The 24,751-nt window shown below is 39.7% G+C and overlaps 1 protein-coding gene across 1 annotated transcript in view; it reads right to left on the bottom strand.

Moving 5' to 3' along the window:
• LOC147007715 (IgGFc-binding protein-like) overlaps positions 1–24,751 on the bottom strand; it is a gene marked incomplete at its 3' end in the record, with an annotated part of 83,997 nt that overhangs the window by 30,526 nt on the left and 28,720 nt on the right. The window contains 30 exon segments of the mRNA XM_085866546.1: positions 812–973; positions 3,043–3,190; positions 3,342–3,541; positions 3,842–3,963; positions 4,139–4,434; positions 4,552–4,616; positions 4,619–4,688; positions 4,861–4,949; positions 6,521–6,682; positions 8,751–8,898; positions 9,050–9,249; positions 9,395–9,672; positions 9,848–10,143; positions 10,262–10,399; positions 10,572–10,660; positions 12,231–12,392; positions 14,458–14,605; positions 14,757–14,956; positions 15,102–15,379; positions 15,555–15,850; positions 15,967–16,104; positions 16,277–16,365; positions 17,931–18,068; positions 20,135–20,282; positions 20,434–20,633; positions 20,779–21,056; positions 21,232–21,527; positions 21,646–21,783; positions 21,956–22,044; positions 23,615–23,776. Of these exon segments, the coding sequence (XP_085722672.1) occupies positions 812–973; positions 3,043–3,190; positions 3,342–3,541; positions 3,842–3,963; positions 4,139–4,434; positions 4,552–4,616; positions 4,619–4,688; positions 4,861–4,949; positions 6,521–6,682; positions 8,751–8,898; positions 9,050–9,249; positions 9,395–9,672; positions 9,848–10,143; positions 10,262–10,399; positions 10,572–10,660; positions 12,231–12,392; positions 14,458–14,605; positions 14,757–14,956; positions 15,102–15,379; positions 15,555–15,850; positions 15,967–16,104; positions 16,277–16,365; positions 17,931–18,068; positions 20,135–20,282; positions 20,434–20,633; positions 20,779–21,056; positions 21,232–21,527; positions 21,646–21,783; positions 21,956–22,044; positions 23,615–23,776 (5,223 nt within the window).

The following is a 24,751-nucleotide window of genomic DNA, read 5'->3' as shown; positions in this document are numbered from 1 at the left end:
GAGGCATTATGTGCTTCTCATTGCACCCCCCCCCCCACCCCAAGCCTGGTGCTGGCTTAGTGGTTCAGGTGGTGGCTTGGGATTCTAGGGTTCTGAGTTTAAGCTCCGTTGGCTGCTGAATTAACACCAGGGGTTGACTCAGCCTGCCATCCTTCGAGTTCGGCAAAATGAGTACCAGTGTACTGGTCCTGGTGTATGCCCCAGTAAGAATAGGTGTACCATATCCCTGAGTGTCGTAAAAGGCGACCAGGGTTGGCGTCAGGAAGGGCATCTGGCCATGAAGTATTTCCTCAAGAAAAAGCCAAAAGAAAAAGCCAAAAAAAAAAATGTGTGTAAAAACAGTCATTATTTTATTGCACACCCCCCCCACCCCCCTCCGCAGACGAATTGAACAAATCCTCGATCTCATGTAATCCACATATACATATATATGTCCCAGAGAGGATAATACAATGACCGGTTCTGCCACTCCCTTCAGGAGGCGGTGCACGAGTTGCACGAAGAGAAAACAAAATTATATCTCGTAAATTTCCTTGCTGTTGTTGCTCGGATTCTTTCTATTATCAATTCCAAAGCCAGAATACTGTTCAGAACACATAATTAATTAAGATACGCTAATGTTACAAAAGCAAATTAAATTGCTCTCTCGCTCTGTTATCACTAAAAATGTCAATATGTGAACATTAATCCAGTCATCATCAAATCAGATTTATAAAAGTGGATCATGATCATTCAATGTTTCGGCTTTAAGATGCCAGTTTGAACCGACAAAAAAATCTCAACAGAACAAGACAAATGCAGGTTCCTTTACCTCTCGTAATGACCGTTGGAGTGATCATGGAGGACATGGGGATTGTTGTTGAGAGTGTCGGAGTTGGGATTGTTGAGGGTGTCGGAGTTGGGATTGTTGTTGGGAGTGTCGGAGTTGGGATTGTTGAGAGTTTCGTGGAAAGGATAGGTGATGTTGTTGTCACTAAATGTTCAACAAGAAGAAACAAATGTGAGTCCAGTGAAACTCCACCAAATGAAAACAAATTTCCTGAACGAATTGACACCATGTACACCATGAAGAACATTATTTTGGATTCAGTAAATGCAATCGTTCTGTTAATGCTCTGAAACACTGATTATATTTTATATCAAGAGCACTGTTTTTGGTTAAATCATATTTTGATGATCAATTTCCAAATCTGCGCAATATTAAAAGTGAAGTTTAGAACTTCATGAAATATTTTTGCTCACAAAATTCCTTGTGATATTGCAAAGAAAGTACAGAAGATTCCCTGTTATTGCCAGTTCACTCATGATTACAGCTCATGAGGAACTGCACGAATAATTGCAGAAGGTGAAACGTGAAATTTGTAAAATGCATTTTTATGCCTCCCTCGCTGAAAGCCGGAGGCGTTATGTTTTCAGGTTGTCCATCCGGCTATCCGTCTGTAAATTAGTCATGAAATGGAGATAACATCAGACGAGAATAAATGGTGAAAATTATGTGGGAGGATGAAGCACACAAAAATTCCATTCTCTGCAAAGGTTTGAGTTAATAAAGGCTGCATCACACTGCTCTGTCAGGATTTCCATTGTTGAGAGTTTTGTGGAAAAGATTGATGCGTGGAGGAGAAACATGGGCAATGCAGATGAAAGATGGCAAAACTAATGGAAAGGGCAGAAATTACAATAATACGATGGACAAATGGATTGTCTCTGAAAGAAAGAACAGCTCAGAAATGAGGAAGAGATTAAATATCAATGCTGATGAAGAAGAGCTTCAGAATGGATGATGCAACTGTTGTGGTCATGTGCAATGAATGTGAGAAGATGAGATTACAAAGAAAGGAGTAATGATCGTGATTAAAGGAAGAAAATCGACAGAACATCCAAAAAACACATGGATTGAAAAAGTCGAGAAAGATACAGAATGTTTGGGTCTCCAGGAAGCTGACACCATGGACAGAGCCAAATGGAGGAATGCCAACATTTGAACAACCACCTGAAAAATGGGGTAAATAGTCATGAACCCATTGTTGTTGACTCTCACGGAGGACCTTATGCACACATGATGTGTAAAACATGACATGAAAAAAAAAACTTTCACATGAAGAAGAAAGGCAATAAAAAAATGGAATAAGCAAATGGCAAAATATAAGTTACACACAACCACGTGAACAACAAACAGCACAGCAATGTTGCACCTCTTTACTTTTTATATTATTCTCACTTTTGTGATGTGATCTTACACCTCACCCCTTTGTTTGTGTTAAGTAGTGTTAAGTCGGGCAGTGGAATTTGATGTGCTTTACAGTTGATCTGCATTCCCTCTATTCCTCCACAATTGGGACAAAGAAGCTTAAAGGATCTGGTAAATATTTTTAAGTGCAGGCAAATTTTCCCACAACTTCAATCGAAGCGACGCGCTAACCTCACTTGCTGCAATCTTTTTCCAAAGAAAGCGAGCAAAATGTCAGGAATAGTCACAAGAGGGTTTTGTTTCACAAACACACAAACATATTCAAATGATGAAAAGCATGATGCAAGCAAGCATTGTGGATCACATATGAGTTCTGGTGAAAACGCAGTCCCTTGAGAATTGTGATTGAAACAAAAAGACGAAAATATCTTCCATCATTTGCAACAGACCAAAGCAACACAATGATATATGAAAATAGTGAGAAGCTGCAGACATTTGTTTGAACATCAACAATGAAAACGTCACCATGAAGGAAATACGTATAATAAAGACAAACCTTAGAGTTGATTACTGACAACCAGTTCATGAATTCGAGCAAGATATTCCATTCAATGAAGAAACTTTCAATTCAATCGTTGAAAGAGAGAAGAAAATCCGAGTCCATGAGGAATGTTTTACATTTCCAACAATTGTCATGATGATTGAGTTTTACTTTCACATATATTATACAAACAAATTAAATTATTTGCAAGAGGAGATGATTGTTTCTGCTCAGGGAGAGGATGGAAGAAAAAGTGAAAAGAAATGTTTCCTCTCAAAGCAGATGCCACTTCCCTTTGCTTAAATCTTACCTATTGGAACACAGCCCAAGATTCCATCTTCTTTCACTTTGCAGTGATTGACGTTCAAGTCACACGTGAAAGATACACAGCTGATATTTCCACCGGTTTGGCAGGTGCACTGTTGACTGCAACCCTCAGTAATGAAGGACTCATTGAACTGTGGAGAAATCCTCAGTGTCATCCTTGCCGATACAATTTCATGACAATCCAAAGTTGCAAACAACATGATCGCAAAAACAAAACATTCACGATTCATTGTTGTGTGACTCTCCAGTGGAGGGTTTTTATTCATTTGTCCCGATACTCACATTGTAATAACTGTTGTCCTGCATACATCCACATTCCACTTCCGTGATACAATGATCCACATCCCAAACAAGGCCAGCATCACATTCACAGCCCTCAACGCAAGTGCTCTGTTGTAATTCTTTCATTTCAGAGTTGGAACAAGTTGCAACAGTGTCGGGAACGCACATTGTGTAAGAGCTATTTGATGGGCATTGTAGAGCTGAGAGATAAGAAAAGGAAATCCTGGTCATAAAAACGTCTGTCATTAGAATTATAATAATTAATCAATAACACACACATGCTATATTTGCTGTTGTTATTTGTGAAAACAAAATGACAATCCCAAAAAGTTAATGCCATCTTACGACAAAGATCTGGTTTCCTCCATGTTTGCATTTGCACTCCATCAGCTGAGCAGGTGACAAAGTATGACTCCAAAGCTTCACACAGCGCTTCCTTCACCATATCACGGACAACATATTCAAACACGCAGTCCTCCAAGAAAACGCGTGGGTCGAACTTGCTATGGCAAGCAGCAAAGGGCCATCCTTCAGGAGCAACATCCCACAAGATTCGTTCCTTCTTGCTGTCTCCTTCAACGTTGCGTTCAGCACAAGGATTGTGCCATCATCATCAACATCTCTGTGAGTTCGGTCAAAAACAAAATTCGCAATTGATTGCAGATGTGTTCATTTGAGGTTTTTGTGATCTTCATGAAATAATATCAATCAAAAAGTGCAACACACGACAAATGGCAAACAAGATGTCGTGAGGTATTTATTTAATGAAAGTAAAAAGGCAATGGAGACCAACATACTCATTGTTTTCATCACCAATCTTCCAGCTGTTCCCAAAATGTGCCGCATTGTCCGTCAACGTGCCATTCTTCATTCTGAAGTCGTTACTGGTCTGGCTGTCCATGTTTCCACAGAGGCCGCAGACCTTCTCAGAGAAGGTGTTTGGTAGACGCACTCGCACATTATGATGACCGTCGTACAACACCTCAAGGCCAAAGTCAGTAATCAGGTAACGGTAGCGACCCCAATGGAGCACATGGAATGAGTCTGATCCATTGGAGAATTTGTACGGCATGTTTTTAAGAACCCCATCCAGCTGCAAGAAATTAAATCCAGTTAGTTTTCGGGCAAACCAACAATGTACAAATCAGAAAAAAGAACAAATGCAATAAAGGTAAAACTGATTATGTTGATGTGATTGTGAACAAAATACCTTGAACCGCTTGCTTCCGAAAAACTGTACTTCCTTTCCATACACTTGCGTGAGCACTTCCCGGTGTAGGAGACCTTGGTCTTCCCATTGCGATGCTCATTCTTTACCAACACCCGCCAATTCGTTTCATTGCAAAGCTGAACAAAGATACATATTTTTATAATTGTTAGTCTGTGATGTGGTTTTCACCAATTATTCATCAACTTCTCAAGCATTTACAAAAATATATTGCTGTTTTTCATGAAAATCTTTGTCATTTTACATCATAAATATCTGCACTCTTCTTTGAACAAGCTCACTTCACCTTACCTGTAGCATTACATATGTGGAGGTTCCTTGGAAATTAAATTTCTTTCCATCAAAGCTGGTGTAGTGAGGATCTCCCCATCCCGTGCATTCTACGTTCAAAAGGGAATCAATTATTGGAAATTAATCAACCAGTTGACTTGCATTATCTGCCTTCTCTTGTAACAAACCGAATTAGCAATCTTTGCACTGCAATACAAACTCTGTGATGTAAAAACCATCGAAGTTTAATTTTGTAATAGATGATCATCAATGAGAAGAACAGAATGGAAAAACTGCCAAGAACCGTTCAAAGAAAAACAGTTGAAAGCTTTCACCTGCTTGGAAAGATCTGTGGCTTGAAATGTTATCAAATCAAAAATGCAAAATTTTGTGCCCGTTTGTCTGTCTGCCTGACTGGGATACATTCGGTCGTTACTTTTCACACACAAACGTTCTTGGTGGGAGGACGAATGGTTCCACGACGGCAGTTGCAGCGTCTAAATGTTCCCCTTCAAGAGTGTTTTTTTCTGTGGAGGGCTAAATCCGAACGAAGCCAGACGGAGTGCTCTTCATGGAGTATTTTCAAGGCCGCTTCCAATCACAAAAGGAATAACAACAATGACATTCGCATCATATCGATGCGATTACAATACAATATTAAAAGGAATAATATCCCCGTTTCCCAAGGGGTGTTTAGCCATTGGACAAATGCTGTGATGACGTGTATAAATAGATTTTCATGGCATTTTGTGTGACACCCCTCCTGGAGGCCAAAAAAAACATGAAACCACAACCACATCTGATAAGCTTTCGAAAAAGTCGAAACTGTTGTTTCACATGAAACTGAAAAGGAGGAAACCTGATGAACTTGAGGCATTATGTGCTTCTCATTGCACCCCCCCCCCACCCCAAGCCTGGTGCTGGCTTAGTGGTTCGGGTGGTGGCTTGGGATTCTAGGGTTCTGAGTTTAAGCTCCGTTGGCTGCTGAATTAACACCAGGGGGTTGACTCAGCCTGCCATCCTTCGAGTTCGGCAAAATGAGTACCAGTGTACTGGTCCTGGTGTATGCCCCAGTAAGAATAGGTGTACCATATCCCTGAGTGTCGTAAAAGGCGACCAGGGTTGGCGTCAGGAAGGGCATCTGGCCATGAAGTATTTCCTCAAGAAAAAGCCAAAAGAAAAAGCCAAAAAAAAAAAATGTGTGTAAAAACAGTCATTATTTTATTGCACACCACACCACCCCCCTCCGCAGACGAATTGAACAAATCCTCGATCTCATGTAATCCACATATACATATATATGTCCCAGAGAGGATAATACAATGACCGGTTCTGCCACTCCCTTCAGGAGGCGGTGCACGAGTTGCACGAAGAGAAAACAAAATTATATCTCGTAAATTTCCTTGCTGTTGTTGCTCGGATTCTTTCTATTATCAATTCCAAAGCCAGAATACTGTTCAGAACACATAATTAATTAAGATACGCTAATGTTACAAAAGCAAATTAAATTGCTCTCTCGCTCTGTTATCACTAAAAATGTCAATATGTGAACATTAATCCAGTCATCATCAAATCAGATTTATAAAAGTGGATCATGATCATTCAATGTTTCGGCTTTAAGATGCCAGTTTGAACCGACAAAAAAATCTCAACAGAACAAGACAAATGCAGGTTCCTTTACCTCTCGTAATGACCGTTGGAGTGATCATGGAGGACATGGGGATTGTTGTTGAGAGTGTCGGAGTTGGGATTGTTGAGGGTGTCGGAGTTGGGATTGTTGTTGGGAGTGTCGGAGTTGGGATTGTTGAGAGTTTCGTGGAAAGGATAGGTGATGTTGTTGTCACTAAATGTTCAACAAGAAGAAACAAATGTGAGTCCAGTGAAACTCCACCAAATGAAAACAAATTTCCTGAACGAATTGACACCATGTACACCATGAAGAACATTATTTTGGATTCAGTAAATGCAATCGTTCTGTTAATGCTCTGAAACACTGATTATATTTTATATCAAGAGCACTGTTTTTGGTTAAATCATATTTTGATGATCAATTTCCAAATCTGCGCAATATTAAAAGTGAAGTTTAGAACTTCATGAAATATTTTTGCTCACAAAATTCCTTGTGATATTGCAAAGAAAGTACAGAAGATTCCCTGTTATTGCCAGTTCACTCATGATTACAGCTCATGAGGAACTGCACGAATAATTGCAGAAGGTGAAACGTGAAATTTGTAAAATGCATTTTTATGCCTCCTCGCTGAAAGCCGGAGGCGTTATGTTTTCAGGTTGTCCATCCGGCTATCCGTCTGTAAATTAGTCATGAAATGGAGATAACATCAGACGAGAATAAATGGTGAAAATTATGTGGGAGGATGAAGCACACAAAAATTCCATTCTCTGCAAAGGTTTGAGTTAATAAAGGCTGCATCACACTGCTCTGTCAGGATTTCCATTGTTGAGAGTTTTGTGGAAAAGATTGATGCGTGGAGGAGAAACATGGGCAATGCAGATGAAAGATGGCAAAACTAATGGAAAGGGCAGAAATTACAATAATACGATGGACAAATGGATTGTCTCTGAAAGAAAGAACAGCTCAGAAATGATGAAGAGATTAAATATCAATGCTGATGAAGAAGAGCTTCAGAATGGATGATGCAACTGTTGTGGTCATGTGCAATGAATGTGAGAAGATGAGATTACAAAGAAAGGAGTAATGATCGTGATTAAAGGAAGAAAATCGACAGAACATCCAAAAAACACATGGATTGAAAAAGTCGAGAAAGATACAGAATGTTTGGGTCTCCAGGAAGCTGACACCATGGACAGAGCCAAATGGAGGAATGCCAACATTTGAACAACCACCTGAAAAATGGGGTAAATAGTCATGAACCCATTGTTGTTGACTCTCACGGAGGACCTTATGCACACATGATGTGTAAAACATGACATGAAAAAAAAAACTTTCACATGAAGAAGAAAGGCAATAAAAAAATGGAATAAGCAAATGGCAAAATATAAGTTACACACAACCACGTGAACAACAAACAGCACAGCAATGTTGCACCTCTTTACTTTTTATATTATTCTCACATTTGTGATGTGATCTTACACCTCACCCCTTTGTTTGTGTTAAGTAGTGTTAAGTCGGGCAGTGGAATTTGATGTGCTTTACAGTTGATCTGCATTCCCTCTATTCCTCCACAATTGGGACAAAGAAGCTTAAAGGATCTGGTAAATATTTTTAAGTGCAGGCAAATTTTCCCACAACTTCAATCGAAGCGACGCGCTAACCTCACTTGCTGCAATCTTTTTCCAAAGAAAGCGAGCAAAATGTCAGGAATAGTCACAAGAGGGTTTTGTTTCACAAACACACAAACATATTCAAATGATGAAAAGCATGATGCAAGCAAGCATTGTGGATCACATATGAGTTCTGGTGAAAACGCAGTCCCTTGAGAATTGTGATTGAAACAAAAAGACGAAAATATCTTCCATCATTTGCAACAGACCAAAGCAACACAATGATATGTGAAAATAGTGAGAAGCTGCAGACATTTGTTTGAACATCAACAATGAAAACGTCACCATGAAGGAAATACGTATAATAAAGACAAACCTTAGAGTTGATTACTGACAACCAGTTCATGAATTCGAGCAAGATATTCCATTCAATGAAGAAACTTTCAATTCAATCGTTGAAAGAGAGAAGAAAATCCGAGTCCATGAGGAATGTTTTACATTTCCAACAATTGTCATGATGATTGAGTTTTACTTTCACATATATTATACAAACAAATTAAATTATTTGCAAGAGGAGATGATTGTTTCTGCTCAGGGAGAGGATGGAAGAAAAAGTGAAAAGAAATGTTTCCTCTCAAAGCAGATGCCACTTCCCTTTGCTTAAATCTTACCTATTGGAACACAGCCCAAGATTCCATCTTCTTTCACTTTGCAGTGATTGACGTTCAAGTCACACGTGAAAGATACACAGCTGATATTTCCACCGGTTTGGCAGGTGCACTGTTGACTGCAACCCTCAGTAATGAAGGACTCATTGAACTGTGGAGAAATCCTCAGTGTCATCCTTGCCGATACAATTTCATGACAATCCAAAGTTGCAAACAACATGATCGCAAAAACAAAACATTCACGATTCATTGTTGTGTGACTCTCCAGTGGAGGGTTTTTATTCATTTGTCCCGATACTCACGTTGTAATAACTGTTGTCCTGCATACATCCACATTCCACTTCCGTGATACAATGATCCACATCCCAAACAAGGCCAGCATCACATTCACAGCCCTCAACGCAAGTGCTCTGTTGTAATTCTTTCATTTCAGAGTTGGAACAAGTTGCAACAGTGTCGGGAACGCACATTGTGTAAGAGCTATTTGATGGGCATTGTAGAGCTGAGAGATAAGAAAAGGAAATCCTGGTCATAAAAACGTCTGTCATTAGAATTATAATAATTAATCAATAACACACACATGCTATATTTGCTGTTGTTATTTGTGAAAACAAAATGACAATCCCAAAAAGTTAATGCCATCTTACGACAAAGATCTGGTTTCCTCCATGTTTGCATTTGCACTCCATCAGCTGAGCAGGTGACAAAGTATGACTCCAAAGCTTCACACAGCGCTTCCTTCACCATATCACGGACAACATATTCAAACACGCAGTCCTCCAAGAAAACGCGTGGGTCGAACTTGCTATGGCAAGCAGCAAAAGGGCCATCCTTCAGGAGCAACATCCCACAAGATTCGTTCCTTCTTGCTGTCTCCTTCAACGTTGCGTTCAGCACAAGGATTGTGCCATCATCATCAACATCTCTGTGAGTTCGGTCAAAAACAAAATTCGCAATTGATTGCAGATGTGTTCATTTGAGGTTTTTGTGATCTTCATGAAATAATATCAATCAAAAAGTGCAACACACGACAAATGGCAAACAAGATGTCGTGAGGTATTTATTTAATGAAAGTAAAAAGGCAATGGAGACCAACATACTCATTGTTTTCATCACCAATCTTCCAGCTGTTCCCAAAATGTGCCGCATTGTCCGTCAACGTGCCATTCTTCATTCTGAAGTCGTTACTGGTCTGGCTGTCCATGTTTCCACAGAGGCCGCAGACCTTCTCAGAGAAGGTGTTTGGTAGACGCACTCGCACATAATGATGACCGTCGTACAACACCTCGAGGCCAAAGTCAGTAATCAGGTAACGGTAGCGACCCCAATGGAGCACATGGAATGAGTCTGATCCATTGGAGAATTTGTATGGCATGTTTTTAAGAACCCCATCCAGCTGCAAGAAATTAAATCCAGTTAGTTTTCGGGCAAACCAACAATGTACAAATCAGAAAAAAAGAACAAATGCAATAAAGGTAAAACTGATTATGTTGATGTGATTGTGAACAAAATACCTTGAACCGCTTGCTTCCGAAAAACTGTACTTCCTTTCCATACACTTGCGTGAGCACTTCCCGGGTGTAGGAAACCTTGGTCTTCCCATTGCGATGCTCATTCTTTACCAACACCCGCCAATTCGTTTCATTGCAAAGCTGAACAAAGATACATATTTTTATAATTGTTAGTCTGTGATGTGGTTTTCACCAATTATTCATCAACTTCTCAAGCATTTACAAAAATATATTGCTGTTTTTCATGAAAATCTTTGTCATTTTACATCATAAATATCTGCACTCTTCTTTGAACAAGCTCACTTCACCTTACCTGTAGCATTACATATGTGGAGGTTCCTTGGAAATTAAATTTCTTTCCATCAAAGCTGGTGTAGTGAGGATCTCCCCATCCCGTGCATTCTACGTTCAAAAGGGAATCAATTATTGGAAATTAATCAACCAGTTGACTTGCATTATCTGCCTTCTCTTGTAACAAACCGAATTAGCAATCTTTGCACTGCAATACAAACTCTGTGATGTAAAAACCATCGAAGTTTAATTTTGTAATAGATGATCATCAATGAGAAGAACAGAATGGAAAAACTGCCAAGAACCGTTCAAAGAAAAACAGTTGAAAGCTTTCACCTGCTTGGAAAGATCTGTGGCTTGAAATGTTATCAAATCAAAAATGCAAAATTTTGTGCCCGTTTGTCTGTCTGCCTGACTGGGATACATTCGGTCGTTACTTTTCACACACAAACGTTCTTGGTGGGAGGACGAATGGTTCCACGACGGCAGTTGCAGCGTCTAAATGTTCCCCTTCAAGAGTGTTTTTTTCTGTGGAGGGCTAAATCCGAACGAAGCCAGACGGAGTGCTCTTCATGGAGTATTTTCAAGGCCGCTTCCAATCACAAAAGGAATAACAACAATGACATTCGCATCATATCGATGCTATTACAATACAATATTAAAAGGAATAATATCCCCGTTTCCCAAGGGGTGTTTAGCCATTGGACAAATGCTGTGATGACGTGTATAAATAGATTTTCATGGCATTTTGTGTGACACCCCTCCTGGAGGCCAAAAAAAACATGAAACCACAACCACATCTGATAAGCTTTCGAAAAAGTCGAAACTGTTGTTTCACATGAAACTGAAAAGGAGGAAACCTGATGAACTTGAGGCATTATGTGCTTCTCATTGCACCTCCCCCCACCCCAAGCCTGGTGCTGGCTTAGTGGTTCGGGTGGTGGCTTGGGATTCTAGGGTTCTGAGTTTAAGCTCCGTTGGCTGCTGAATTAACACCAGGGGGTTGACTCAGCCTGCCATCCTTCGAGTTCGGCAAAATGAGTACCAGTGTACTGGTCCTGGTGTATGCCCCAGTAAGAATAGGTGTACCATATCCCTGAGTGTCGTAAAAGGCGACCAGGGTTGGCGTCAGGAAGGGCATCTGGCCATGAAGTATTTCCTCAAGAAAAAGCCAAAAGAAAAAGCCAAAAAAAAAAAATGTGTGTAAAAACAGTCATTATTTTATTGCACACAAACCCCACCCCCTCCGCAGACGAATTGAACAAATCCTCGATCTCATGTAATCCACATATACATATATATGTCCCAGAGAGGATAATACAATGACCGGTTCTGCCACTCCCTTCAGGAGGCGGTGCACGAGTTGCACGAAGAGAAAACAAAATTATATCTCGTAAATTTCCTTGCTGTTGTTGCTCGGATTCTTTCTATTATCAATTCCAAAGCCAGAATACTGTTCAGAACACATAATTAATTAAGATACGCTAATGTTACAAAAGCAAATTAAATTGCTCTCTCGCTCTGTTATCACTAAAAATGTCAATATGTGAACATTAATCCAGTCATCATCAAATCAGATTTATAAAAGTGGATCATGATCATTCAATGTTTCGGCTTTAAGATGCCAGTTTGAACCGACAAAAAAATCTCAACAGAACAAGACAAATGCAGGTTCCTTTACCTCTCGTAATGACCGTTGGAGTGGTCATGGAGGACATGGGGATTGTTGTTGAGAGTGTCGGAGTTGGGATTGTTGAGGGTGTCGGAGTTGGGATTGTTGTTGGGAGTGTCGGAGTTGGGATTGTTGAGAGTTTCGTGGAAAGGATAGGTGATGTTGTTGTCACTAAATGTTCAACAAGAAGAAACAAATGTGAGTCCAGTGAAACTCCACCAAATGAAAACAAATTTCCTGAACGAATTGACACCATGTACACCATGAAGAACATTATTTTGGATTCAGTAAATGCAATCGTTCTGTTAATGCTCTGAAACACTGATTATATTTTATATCAAGAGCACTGTTTTTGGTTAAATCATATTTTGATGATGGATTTCCAAATCTGTGCAATATTAAAAGTGAAGTTTAGAACTTCATGAAATATTTTTGCTCACAAAATTCCTTGTGATATTGCAAAGAAAGTACAGAAGATTCCCTGTTATTGCCAGTTCACTCATGATTACAGCTCATGAGGAACTGCACGAATAATTGCAGGTGAAACGTGAAATTTGTAAAATGCATTTTTATGCCTCCCTCGCTGAAAGCCGGAGGCGTTATGTTTTCAGGTTGTCCATCCGGCTATCCGTCTGTAAATTAGTCATGAAATGGAGATAACATCAGACGAGAATAAATGGTGAAAATTATGTGGGAGGATGAAGCACACAAAAATTCCATTCTCTGCAAAGGTTTGAGTTAATAAAGGCTGCATCACACTGCTCTGTCAGGATTTCCATTGTTGAGAGTTTTGTGGAAAAGATTGATGCGTGGAGGAGAAACATGGGCAATGCAGATGAAAGATGGCAAAACTAATGGAAAGGGCAGAAATTACAATAATACGATGGACAAATGGATTGTCTCTGAAAGAAAGAACAGCTCAGAAATGAGGAAGAGATTAAATATCAATGCTGATGAAGAAGAGCTTCAGAATGGATGATGCAACTGTTGTGGTCATGTGCAATGAATGTGAGAAGATGAGATTACAAAGAAAGGAGTAATGATCGTGATTAAAGGAAGAAAATCGACAGAACATCCAAAAAACACATGGATTGAAAAAGTCGAGAAAGATACAGAATGTTTGGGTCTCCAGGAAGCTGACACCATGGACAGAGCCAAATGGAGGAATGCCAACATTTGAACAACCACCTGAAAAATGGGGTAAATAGTCATGAACCCATTGTTGTTGACTCTCACGGAGGACCTTATGCACACATGATGTGTAAAACATGACATGAAAAAAAACTTTCACATGAAGAAGAAAGGCAATAAAAAAAATGGAGTAAGCAAATGGCAAAATATAAGTTACACACAACCAGGTGAACAACAAACAGCACAGCAATGTTGCATCTCTTTACTTATTATATTATTCTCACTTTTGTGATGTGATCTTACACCTCACCCCTTTGTTTGTGTTAAGTAGTGTTAAGTCGGGCAGTGGAATTTGATGTGCTTTACAGTTGATCTGCATTCCCTCTATTCCTCCACAATTGGGACAAAGAAGCTTAAAGGATCTGGTAAATATTTTTAAGTGCAGGCAAATTTTCCCACAACTTCAATCGAAGCGACGCGCTAACCTCACTTGCTGCAATCTTTTTCCAAAGAAAGCGAGCAAAATGTCAGGAATAGTCACAAGAGGGTTTTGTTTCACAAACACACAAACATATTCAAATGATGAAAAGCATGATGCAAGCAAGCATTGTGGATCACATATGAGTTCTGGTGAAAACGCAGTCCCTTGAGAATTGTGATTGAAACAAAAAGACGAAAATATCTTCCATCATTTGCAACAGACCAAAGCAACACAATGATATGTGAAAATAGTGAGAAGCTGCAGACATTTGTTTGAACATCAACAATGAAAACGTCACCATGAAGGAAATACGTATAATAAAGACAAACCTTAGAGTTGATTACTGACAACCAGTTCATGAATTCGAGCAAGATATTCCATTCAATGAAGAAACTTTCAATTCAATCGTTGAAAGAGAGAAGAAAATCCGAGTCCATGAGGAATGTTTTACATTTCCAACAATTGCCATCATGATTGAGTTTTACTTTCACATATATTATACAAACAAATTAAATTATTTGCAAGAGGAGAGGATTGTTTCTGCTCAGGGAGAGGATGGAAGAAAAAGTGAAAAGAAATGTTTCCTCTCAAAGCAGATGCCACTTCCCTTTGCTTAAATCTTACCTATTGGAACACAGCCCAAGATTCCATCTTCTTTCACTTTGCAGTGATTGACGTTCAAGTCACACGTGAAAGATACACAGCTGATATTTCCACCGGTTTGGCAGGTGCACTGTTGACTGCAACCCTCAGTAATGAAGGACTCATTGAACTGTGGAGAAATCCTCAGTGTCATCCTTGCCGATACAATTTCATGACAATCCAAAGTTGCAAACAACATGATCGCAAAAACAAAACATTCACGATTCATTGTTGTGTGACTCTCCAGTGGAGGGTTTTTATTCATTTGTCCCGATACTCACATTGTAATAACTGTTGTCCTGCATACATCCACATTCCACTTCCGTGATACAATGATCCACATCCCAAACAAGGCCAGCATCACATTCACAGCCCTCAACGCAAGTGCTCTGTTGTAATTCTTTCATTTCAGAGTTGGAACAAGTTGCAACAGTGTCGGGAACGCACATTGTGTAAGAGCTATTTGATGGGCATTGTAGAGCTGAGAGATAAGAAAAGGAAATCCTGGTCATAAAAACGTCTGTCATTAGAATTATAATAATAAATCAATTACACACACATGCTATATTTGCTGTTGTTATTTGTGAAAACAAAATGACAATCCCAAAAAGTTAATGCCATCTTACGACAAAGATCTGGTTTCCTCCATGTTTGCATTTGCACTCCATCAGCTGAGCAGGTGACAAAGTATGACTCCAAAGCTTCACACAGCGCTTCCTTCACCATATCACGGACAACATATTCAAACACGCAGTCCTCCAAGAAAACGCGTGGGTCGAACTTGCTATGGCAAGCAGCAAAAGGGCCATCCTTCAGGAGCAACATCCCACAAGATTCGTTCCTTCTTGCTGTCTCCTTCAACGTTGCGTTCAGCACAAGGATTGTGCCATCATCATCAACATCTCTGTGAGTTCGGTCAAAAACAAAATTCGCAATTGATTGCAGATGTGTTCATTTGAGGTTTTTGTGATCTTCATGAAATAATATCAATCAAAAAGTGCAACACACGACAAATGGCAAACAAGATGTCGTGAGGTATTTATTTAATGAAAGTAAAAAGGCAATGGAGACCAACATACTCATTGTTTTCATCACCAATCTTCCAGCTGTTCCCAAAATGTGCCGCATTGTCCGTCAACGTGCCATTCTTCATTCTGAAGTCGTTACTGGTCTGGCTGTCCATGTTTCCACAGAGGCCGCAGACCTTCTCAGAGAAGGTGTTTGGTAGACGCACTCGCACATTATGATGACCGTCGTACAACACCTCAAGGCCAAAGTCAGTAATCAGGTAACGGTAGCGACCCCAATGGAGCACATGGAATGAGTCTGATCCATTGGAGAATTTGTATGGCATGTTTTTAAGAACCCCATCCAGCTGCAAGAAATTAAATCCAGTTAGTTTTTGGGCAAACCAACAATGTACAAATCAGAAAAAGAACAAATGCAATAAAGGTAAAACTGATTATGTTGATGTGATTGTGAACAAAATACCTTGAACCGCTTGCTTCCGAAAAACTGTACTTCCTTTCCATACACTTGCGTGAGCACTTCCCGGGTGTAGGAAACCTTGGTCTTCCCATTGCGATGCTCATTCTTTACCAACACCCGCCAATTCGTTTCATTGCAAAGCTGAACAAAGATACATATTTTTATAATTGTTAGTCTGTGATGTGGTTTTCACCAATTATTCATCAACTTCTCAAGCATTTACAAAAATATATTGCTGTTTTTCATGAAAATCTTTGTCATTTTACATCATAAATATCTGCACTCTTCTTTGAACAAGCTCACTTCACCTTACCTGTAGCATTACATATGTGGAGGTTCCTTGGAAATTAAATTTCTTTCCATCAAAGCTGGTGTAGTGAGGATCTCCCCATCCCGTGCATTCTACGTTCAAAAGGGAATCAATTATTGGAAATTAATCAACCAGTTGACTTGCATTATCTGCCTTCTCTTGTAACAAACCGAATTAGCAATCTTTGCACTGCAATACAAACTCTGTGATGTAAAAACCATCGAAGTTTAATTTTGTAATAGATGATCATCAATGAGAAGAACAGAATGGAAAAACTGCCAAGAACCGTTCAAAGAAAAACAGTTGAAAGCTTTCACCTGCTTGGAAAGATCTGTGGCTTGAAATGTTATCAAATCAAAAATGCAAAATTTTGTGCCCGTTTGTCTGTCTGCCTGACTGGGATACATTCGGTCGTTACTTTTCACACACAAACGTTCTTGGTGGGAGGACGAATGGTTCCACGACGGCAGTTGCAGCGTCTAAATGTTCCCCTTCAAGAGTGGTTTTTCTGTGGATGCCTAAATCCGAACGAAGCCAAACGGAGTGCTCTTCATGGAGTATTTTCAAGGCCGCTTCCAATCACAAAAGGAATAACAACAATGACATTCGCATCATATCGATGCTATTACAATACAATATTAAAAGGAATAATATCCCCGTTTCCCAAGGGGTGTTTAGCCATTGGACAAATGCTGTGATGACGTGTATAAATAGATTTTCATGGCATTTTGTGTGACACCCCTCCTGGAGGCCAAAAAACATGAAACCACAACCACATCTGATAAGCTTTCGAAAAAGTCGAAACTGTTGTTTCACATGAAACTGAAAAGGAGGAAACCTGATGAACTTGAGGCATTATGTGCTTCTCATTGCACCTCCCCCCACCCCAAGCCTGGTGCTGGCTTAGTGGTTCGGGTGGTGGCTTGGGATTCTAGGGTTCTGAGTTTAAGCTCCGTTGGCTGCTGAATTAACACCAGGGGGTTGACTCAGCCTGCCATCCTTCGAGTTCGGCAAAATGAGTACCAGTGTACTGGTCCTGGTGTATGCCCCAGTAAGAATAGGTGTACCATATCCCTGAGTGTCGTAAAAGGCGACCAGGGTTGGCGTCAGGAAGGGCATCTGGCCATGAAGTATTTCCTCAAGAAAAGCCAAAAGAAAAAGCCAAAAAAAAAAAAATGTGTGTAAAAACAGTCATTATTTTATTGCACACACCCCCCCACCCTCCGCAGACGAATTGAACAAATCCTCGATCTCATGTAATCCACATATACATATATATGTCCCAGAGAGGATAATACAATGACCGGTTCTGCCACTCCCTTCAGGAGGCGGTGCACGAGTTGCACGAAGAGAAAACAAAATTATATCTCGTAAATTTCCTTGCTGTTGTTGCTCGGATTCTTTCTATTATCAATTCCAAAGCCAGAATACTGTTCAGAACACATAATTAATTAAGATACGCTAATGTTACAAAAGCAAATTAAATTGCTCTCTCGCTCTGTTATCACTAAAAATGTCAATATGTGAACATTAATCCAGTCATCATCAAATCAGATTTATAAAAGTGGATCATGATCATTCAATGTTTCGGCTTTAAGATGCCAGTTTGAACCGACAAAAAATCTCAACAGAACAAGACAAATGCAGGTTCCTTTACCTCTCGTAATGACCGTTGGAGTGGTCATGGAGGACATGGGGATTGTTGTTGAGAGTGTCGGAGTTGGGATTGTTGTTGGGAGTGTCGGAGTTGGGATTGTTGAGAGTTTCGTGGAAAGGATAGGTGATGTTGTTGTCACTAAATGTTCAACAAGAAGAAACAAATGTGAGTCCAGTGAAACTCCACCAAATGAAAACAAATTTCCTGAACGAATTGACACCATGTACACCATGAAGAACATTATTTTGGATTCAGTAAATGCAATCGTTCTGTTAATGCTCTGAAACACTGATTATATTTTATATCAAGAGCACTGTTTTTGGTTAAATCATATTTTGATGATCAATTTCCAAATCTGCGCAATATTAAAAGTGAAGTTTAGAACTTCATGAAATATTTTTGCTCACAAAATTCCTTGTGATATTGCAAAGAAAGTACAGAAGATTCCCTGTTATTGCCAGTTCACTCATGATTACAGCTCATGAGGAACTGCACGAATAATTGCAGAAGGTGAAACGTGAAATTTGTAAAATGCATTTTTATGCCTCCCTCGCTGAAAGCCGGAGGCGTTATGTTTTCAGGTTGTCCATCCGGCTATCCGTCTGTAAATTAGTCATGAAATGGAGATAACATCAGACGAGAATAAATGGTGAAAATTATGTGGGAGGATGAAGCACACAAAAATTCCATTCTCTGCAAAGGTTTGAGTTAATAAAGGCTGCATCACACTGCTCTGTCAGGATTTCCATTGTTGAGAGTTTTGTGGAAAAGATTGATGCGTGGAGGAGAAACATGGGCAATGCAGATGAAAGATGGCAAAACTAATGGAAAGGGCAGAAATTACAATAATACGATGGACAAATGGATTGTCTCTGAAAGAAAGAACAGCTCAGAAATGATGAAGAGATTAAATATCAATGCTGATGAAGAAGAGCTTCAGAATGGATGATGCAACTGTTGTGGTCATGTGCAATGAATGTGAGAAGATGAGATTACAAAGAAAGGAGTAATGATCGTGATTAAAGGAAGAAAATCGACAGAACATCCAAAAAACACATGGATTGAAAAAGTCGAGAAAGATACAGAATGTTTGGGTCTCCAGGAAGCTGACACCATGGACAGAGCCAAATGGAGGAATGCCAACATTTGAACAACCACCTGAAAAATGGGGTAAATAGTCATGAACCCATTGTTGTTGACTCTCATGGAGGACCTTATGCACACATGATGTGTAAAATATGACATGAAAAAAAAAACTTTCACATGAAGAAGAAAGGCAATAAAAAAATGGAATAAGCAAATGGCAAAATATAAGTTACACACAACCACGTGAACAACAAACAGCACAGCAATGTTGCACCTCTTTACTTTTTATATTATTCTCACTTTTGTGATGTGATCTTACACCTCACCCCTTTGTTTGTGTTAAGTAGTGTTAAGTCGGGCAGTGGAATTTGATGTGCTTTACAGTTGATCTGCATTCCCTCTATTCCTCCACAATTGGGACAAAGAAGCTTAAAGGATCTGGTAAATATTTTTAAGTGCAGGCAAATTTTCCCACAACTTCAATCGAAGCGACGCTAACCTCACTTGCTGCAATCTTTTTCCAAAGAAAGCGAGCAAAATGTCAGGAATAGTCACAAGAGGGTTTTGTTTCACAAACACACAAACATATTCAAATGATGAAAAGCATGATGCAAGCAAGCATTGTGGATCACATATGAGTTCTGGTGAAAACGCAGTCCCTTGAGAATTGTGATTGAAACAAAAGACGAAAATATCTTCCATCATTTGCAACAGACCAAAGCAACACAATGATATGTGAAAATAGTGAGAAGCTGCAGACATTTGTTTGAACATCAACAATGAAAACGTCACCATGAAGGAAATACGTATAATAAAGACAAACCTTAGAGTTGATTACTGACAACCAGTTCATGAATTCGAGCAAGATATTCCATTCAATGAAGAAACTTTCAATTCAATCGTTGAAAGAGAGAAGAAAATCCGAGTCCATGAGGAATGTTTTACATTTCCAACAATTGTCATGATGATTGAGTTTTACTTTCACATATATTATACAAACAAATTAAATTATTTGCAAGAGGAGATGATTGTTTCTGCTCAGGGAGAGGATGGAAGAAAAAGTGAAAAGAAATGTTTCCTCTCAAAGCAGATGCCACTTCCCTTTGCTTAAATCTTACCTATTGGAACACAGCCCAAGATTCCATCTTCTTTCACTTTGCAGTGATTGACGTTCAAGTCACACGTGAAAGATACACAGCTGATATTTCCACCGGTTTGGCAGGTGCACTGTTGACTGCAACCCTCAGTAATGAAGGACTCATTGAACTGTGGAGAAATCCTCAGTGTCATCCTTGCCGATACAATTTCATGACAATCCAAAGTTGCAAACAACATGATCGCAAAAACAAAACATTCACGATTCATTGTTGTGTGACTCTCCAGTGGAGGGTTTTTATTCATTTGTCCTGATACTCACATTGTAATAACTGTTGTCCTGCATACATCCACATTCCACTTCCGTGATACAATGATCCACATCCCAAACAAGGCCAGCATCACATTCACAGCCCTCAACGCAAGTGCTCTGTTGTAATTCTTTCATTTCAGAGTTGGAACAAGTTGCAACAGTGTCGGGAACGCACATTGTGTAAGAGCTATTTGATGGGCATTGTAGAGCTGAGAGATAAGAAAAGGAAATCCTGGTCATAAAAACGTCTGTCATTAGAATTATAATAATTAATCAATAACACACACATGCTATATTTGCTGTTGTTATTTGTGAAAACAAAATGACAATCCCAAAAAGTTAATGCCATCTTACGACAAAGATCTGGTTTCCTCCATGTTTGCATTTGCACTCCATCAGCTGAGCAGGTGACAAAGTATGACTCCAAAGCTTCACACAGCGCTTCCTTCACCATATCACGGACAACATATTCAAACACGCAGTCCTCCAAGAAAACGCGTGGGTCGAACTTGCTATGGCAAGCAGCAAAAGGGCCATCCTTCAGGAGCAACATCCCACAAGATTCGTTCCTTCTTGCTGTCTCCTTCAACGTTGCGTTCAGCACAAGGATTGTGCCATCATCATCAACATCTCTGTGAGTTCGGTCAAAAACAAAATTCGCAATTGATTGCAGATGTGTTCATTTGAGGTTTTTGTGATCTTCATGAAATAATATCAATCAAAAAGTGCAACACACGACAAATGGCAAACAAGATGTCGTGAGGTATTTATTTAATGAAAGTAAAAAGGCAATGGAGACCAACATACTCATTGTTTTCATCACCAATCTTCCAGCTGTTCCCAAAATGTGCCGCATTGTCCGTCAACGTGCCATTCTTCATTCTGAAGTCGTTACTGGTCTGGCTGTCCATGTTTCCACAGAGGCCGCAGACCTTCTCAGAGAAGGTGTTTGGTAGACGCACTCGCACATTATGATGACCGTCGTACAACACCTCAAGGCCAAAGTCAGTAATCAGGTAACGGTAGCGACCCCAATGGAGCACATGGAATGAGTCTGATCCATTGGAGAATTTGTACGGCATGTTTTTAAGAACCCCATCCAGCTGCAAGAAATTAAATCCAGTTAGTTTTCGGGCAAACCAACAATGTACAAATCAGAAAAAAAGAACAAATGCAATAAAGGTAAAACTGATTATGTTGATGTGATTGTGAACAAAATACCTTGAACCGCTTGCTTCCGAAAAACTGTACTTCCTTTCCATACACTTGCGTGAGCACTTCCCGGGTGTAGGAAACCTTGGTCTTCCCATTGCGATGCTCATTCTTTACCAACACCCGCCAATTCGTTTCATTGCAAAGCTGAACAAAGATACATATTTTTATAATTGTTAGTCTGTGATGTGGTTTTCACCAATTATTCATCAACTTCTCAAGCATTTACAAAAATATATTGCTGTTTTTCATGAAAATCTTTGTCATTTTACATCATAAATATCTGCACTCTTCTTTGAACAAGCTCACTTCACCTTACCTGTAGCATTACATATGTGGAGGTTCCTTGGAAATTAAATTTCTTTCCATCAAAGCTGGTGTAGTGAGGATCTCCCCATCCCGTGCATTCTACGTTCAAAAGGGAATCAATTATTGGAAATTAATCAACCAGTTGACTTGCATTATCTGCCTTCTCTTGTAACAAACCGAATTAGCAATCTTTGCACTGCAATACAAACTCTGTGATGTAAAAACCATCGAAGTTTAATTTTGTAATAGATGATCATCAATGAGAAGAACAGAATGGAAAAACTGCCAAGAACCGTTCAAAGAAAAACAGTTGAAAGCTTTCACCTGCTTGGAAAGATCTGTGGCTTGAAATGTTATCAAATCAAAAATGCAAAATTTTGTGCCCGTTTGTCTGTCTGCCTGACTGGGATACATTCGGTCGTTACTTTTCACACACAAACGTTCTTGGTGGGAGGACGAATGGTTCCACGACGGCAGTTGCAGCGTCTAAATGTTCCCCTTCAAGAGTGTTTTTTCTGTGGAGGGCTAAATCCGAACGAAGCCAGACGGAGTGCTCTTCATGGAGTATTTTCAAGGCCGCTTCCAATCACAAAAGGAATAACAACAATGACATTCGCATCATATCGATGCGATTACAATACAATATTAAAAGGAATAATATCCCCGTTTCCCAAGGGGTGTTTAGCCATTGGACAAATGCTGTGATGACGTGTATAAATAGATTTTCATGGCATTTTGTGTGACACCCCTCCTGGAGGCCAAAAAAAACATGAAACCACAACCACATCTGATAAGCTTTCGAAAAAGTCGAAACTGTTGTTTCACATGAAACTGAAAAGGAGGAAACCTGATGAACTTGAGGCATTATGTGCTTCTCATTGCACCCCCCCCCCCACCCCAAGCCTGGTGCTGGCTTAGTGGTTCAGGTGGTGGCTTGGGATTCTAGGGTTCTGAGTTTAAGCTCCGTTGGCTGCTGAATTAACACCAGGGGGTTGACTCAGCCTGCCATCCTTCGAGTTCGGCAAAATGAGTACCAGTGTACTGGTCCTGGTGTATGCCCCAGTAAGAATAGGTGTACCATATCCCTGAGTGTCGTAAAAGGCGACCAGGGTTGGCGTCAGGAAGGGCATCTGGCCATGAAGTATTTCCTCAAGAAAAAGCCAAAAGAAAAAGCCAAAAAAAAAAAATGTGTGTAAAAACAGTCATTATTTTATTGCACACACCCCCACCCCCTCCGCAGACGAATTGAACAAATCCTCGATCTCATGTAATCCACATATACATATATATGTCCCAGAGAGGATAATACAATGACCGGTTCTGCCACTCCCTTCAGGAGGCGGTGCACGAGTTGCACGAAGAGAAAACAAAATTATATCTCGTAAATTTCCTTGCTGTTGTTGCTCGGATTCTTTCTATTATCAATTCCAAAGCCAGAATACTGTTCAGAACACATAATTAATTAAGATACGCTAATGTTACAAAAGCAAATTAAATTGCTCTCTCGCTCTGTTATCACTAAAAATGTCAATATGTGAACATTAATCCAGTCATCATCAAATCAGATTTATAAAAGTGGATCATGATCATTCAATGTTTCGGCTTTAAGATGCCAGTTTGAACCGACAAAAAAATCTCAACAGAACAAGACAAATGCAGGTTCCTTTACCTCTCGTAATGACCGTTGGAGTGATCATGGAGGACATGGGGATTGTTGTTGAGAGTGTCGGAGTTGGGATTGTTGAGGGTGTCGGAGTTGGGATTGTTGTTGGGAGTGTCGGAGTTGGGATTGTTGAGAGTTTCGTGGAAAGGATAGGTGATGTTGTTGTCACTAAATGTTCAACAAGAAGAAACAAATGTGAGTCCAGTGAAACTCCACCAAATGAAAACAAATTTCCTGAACGAATTGACACCATGTACACCATGAAGAACATTATTTTGGATTCAGTAAATGCAATCGTTCTGTTAATGCTCTGAAACACTGATTATATTTTATATCAAGAGCACTGTTTTTGGTTAAATCATATTTTGATGATCAATTTCCAAATCTGCGCAATATTAAAAGTGAAGTTTAGAACTTCATGAAATATTTTTGCTCACAAAATTCCTTGTGATATTGCAAAGAAAGTACAGAAGATTCCCTGTTATTGCCAGTTCACTCATGATTACAGCTCATGAGGAACTGCACGAATAATTGCAGAAGGTGAAACGTGAAATTTGTAAAATGCATTTTTATGCCTCCTCGCTGAAAGCCGGAGGCGTTATGTTTTCAGGTTGTCCATCCGGCTATCCGTCTGTAAATTAGTCATGAAATGGAGATAACATCAGACGAGAATAAATGGTGAAAATTATGTGGGAGGATGAAGCACACAAAAATTCCATTCTCTGCAAAGGTTTGAGTTAATAAAGGCTGCATCACACTGCTCTGTCAGGATTTCCATTGTTGAGAGTTTTGTGGAAAAGATTGATGCGTGGAGGAGAAACATGGGCAATGCAGATGAAAGATGGCAAAACTAATGGAAAGGGCAGAAATTACAATAATACGATGGACAAATGGATTGTCTCTGAAAGAAAGAACAGCTCAGAAATGAGGAAGAGATTAAATATCAATGCTGATGAAGAAGAGCTTCAGAATGGATGATGCAACTGTTGTGGTCATGTGCAATGAATGTGAGAAGATGAGATTACAAAGAAAGGAGTAATGATCGTGATTAAAGGAAGAAAATCGACAGAACATCCAAAAAACACATGGATTGAAAAAGTCGAGAAAGATACAGAATGTTTGGGTCTCCAGGAAGCTGACACC

The sequence above is a fragment of the Eptatretus burgeri genome, unplaced genomic scaffold (assembly GCF_056783735.1).
Source record: "Eptatretus burgeri isolate ZD-2024b unplaced genomic scaffold, Ebu_testis_v1 Ebu_testis_scaffold_40, whole genome shotgun sequence".
Taxonomy (NCBI): domain Eukaryota; kingdom Metazoa; phylum Chordata; class Myxini; order Myxiniformes; family Myxinidae; genus Eptatretus; species Eptatretus burgeri.
This window is presented reverse-complemented; position numbering and strand designations above follow the sequence as displayed.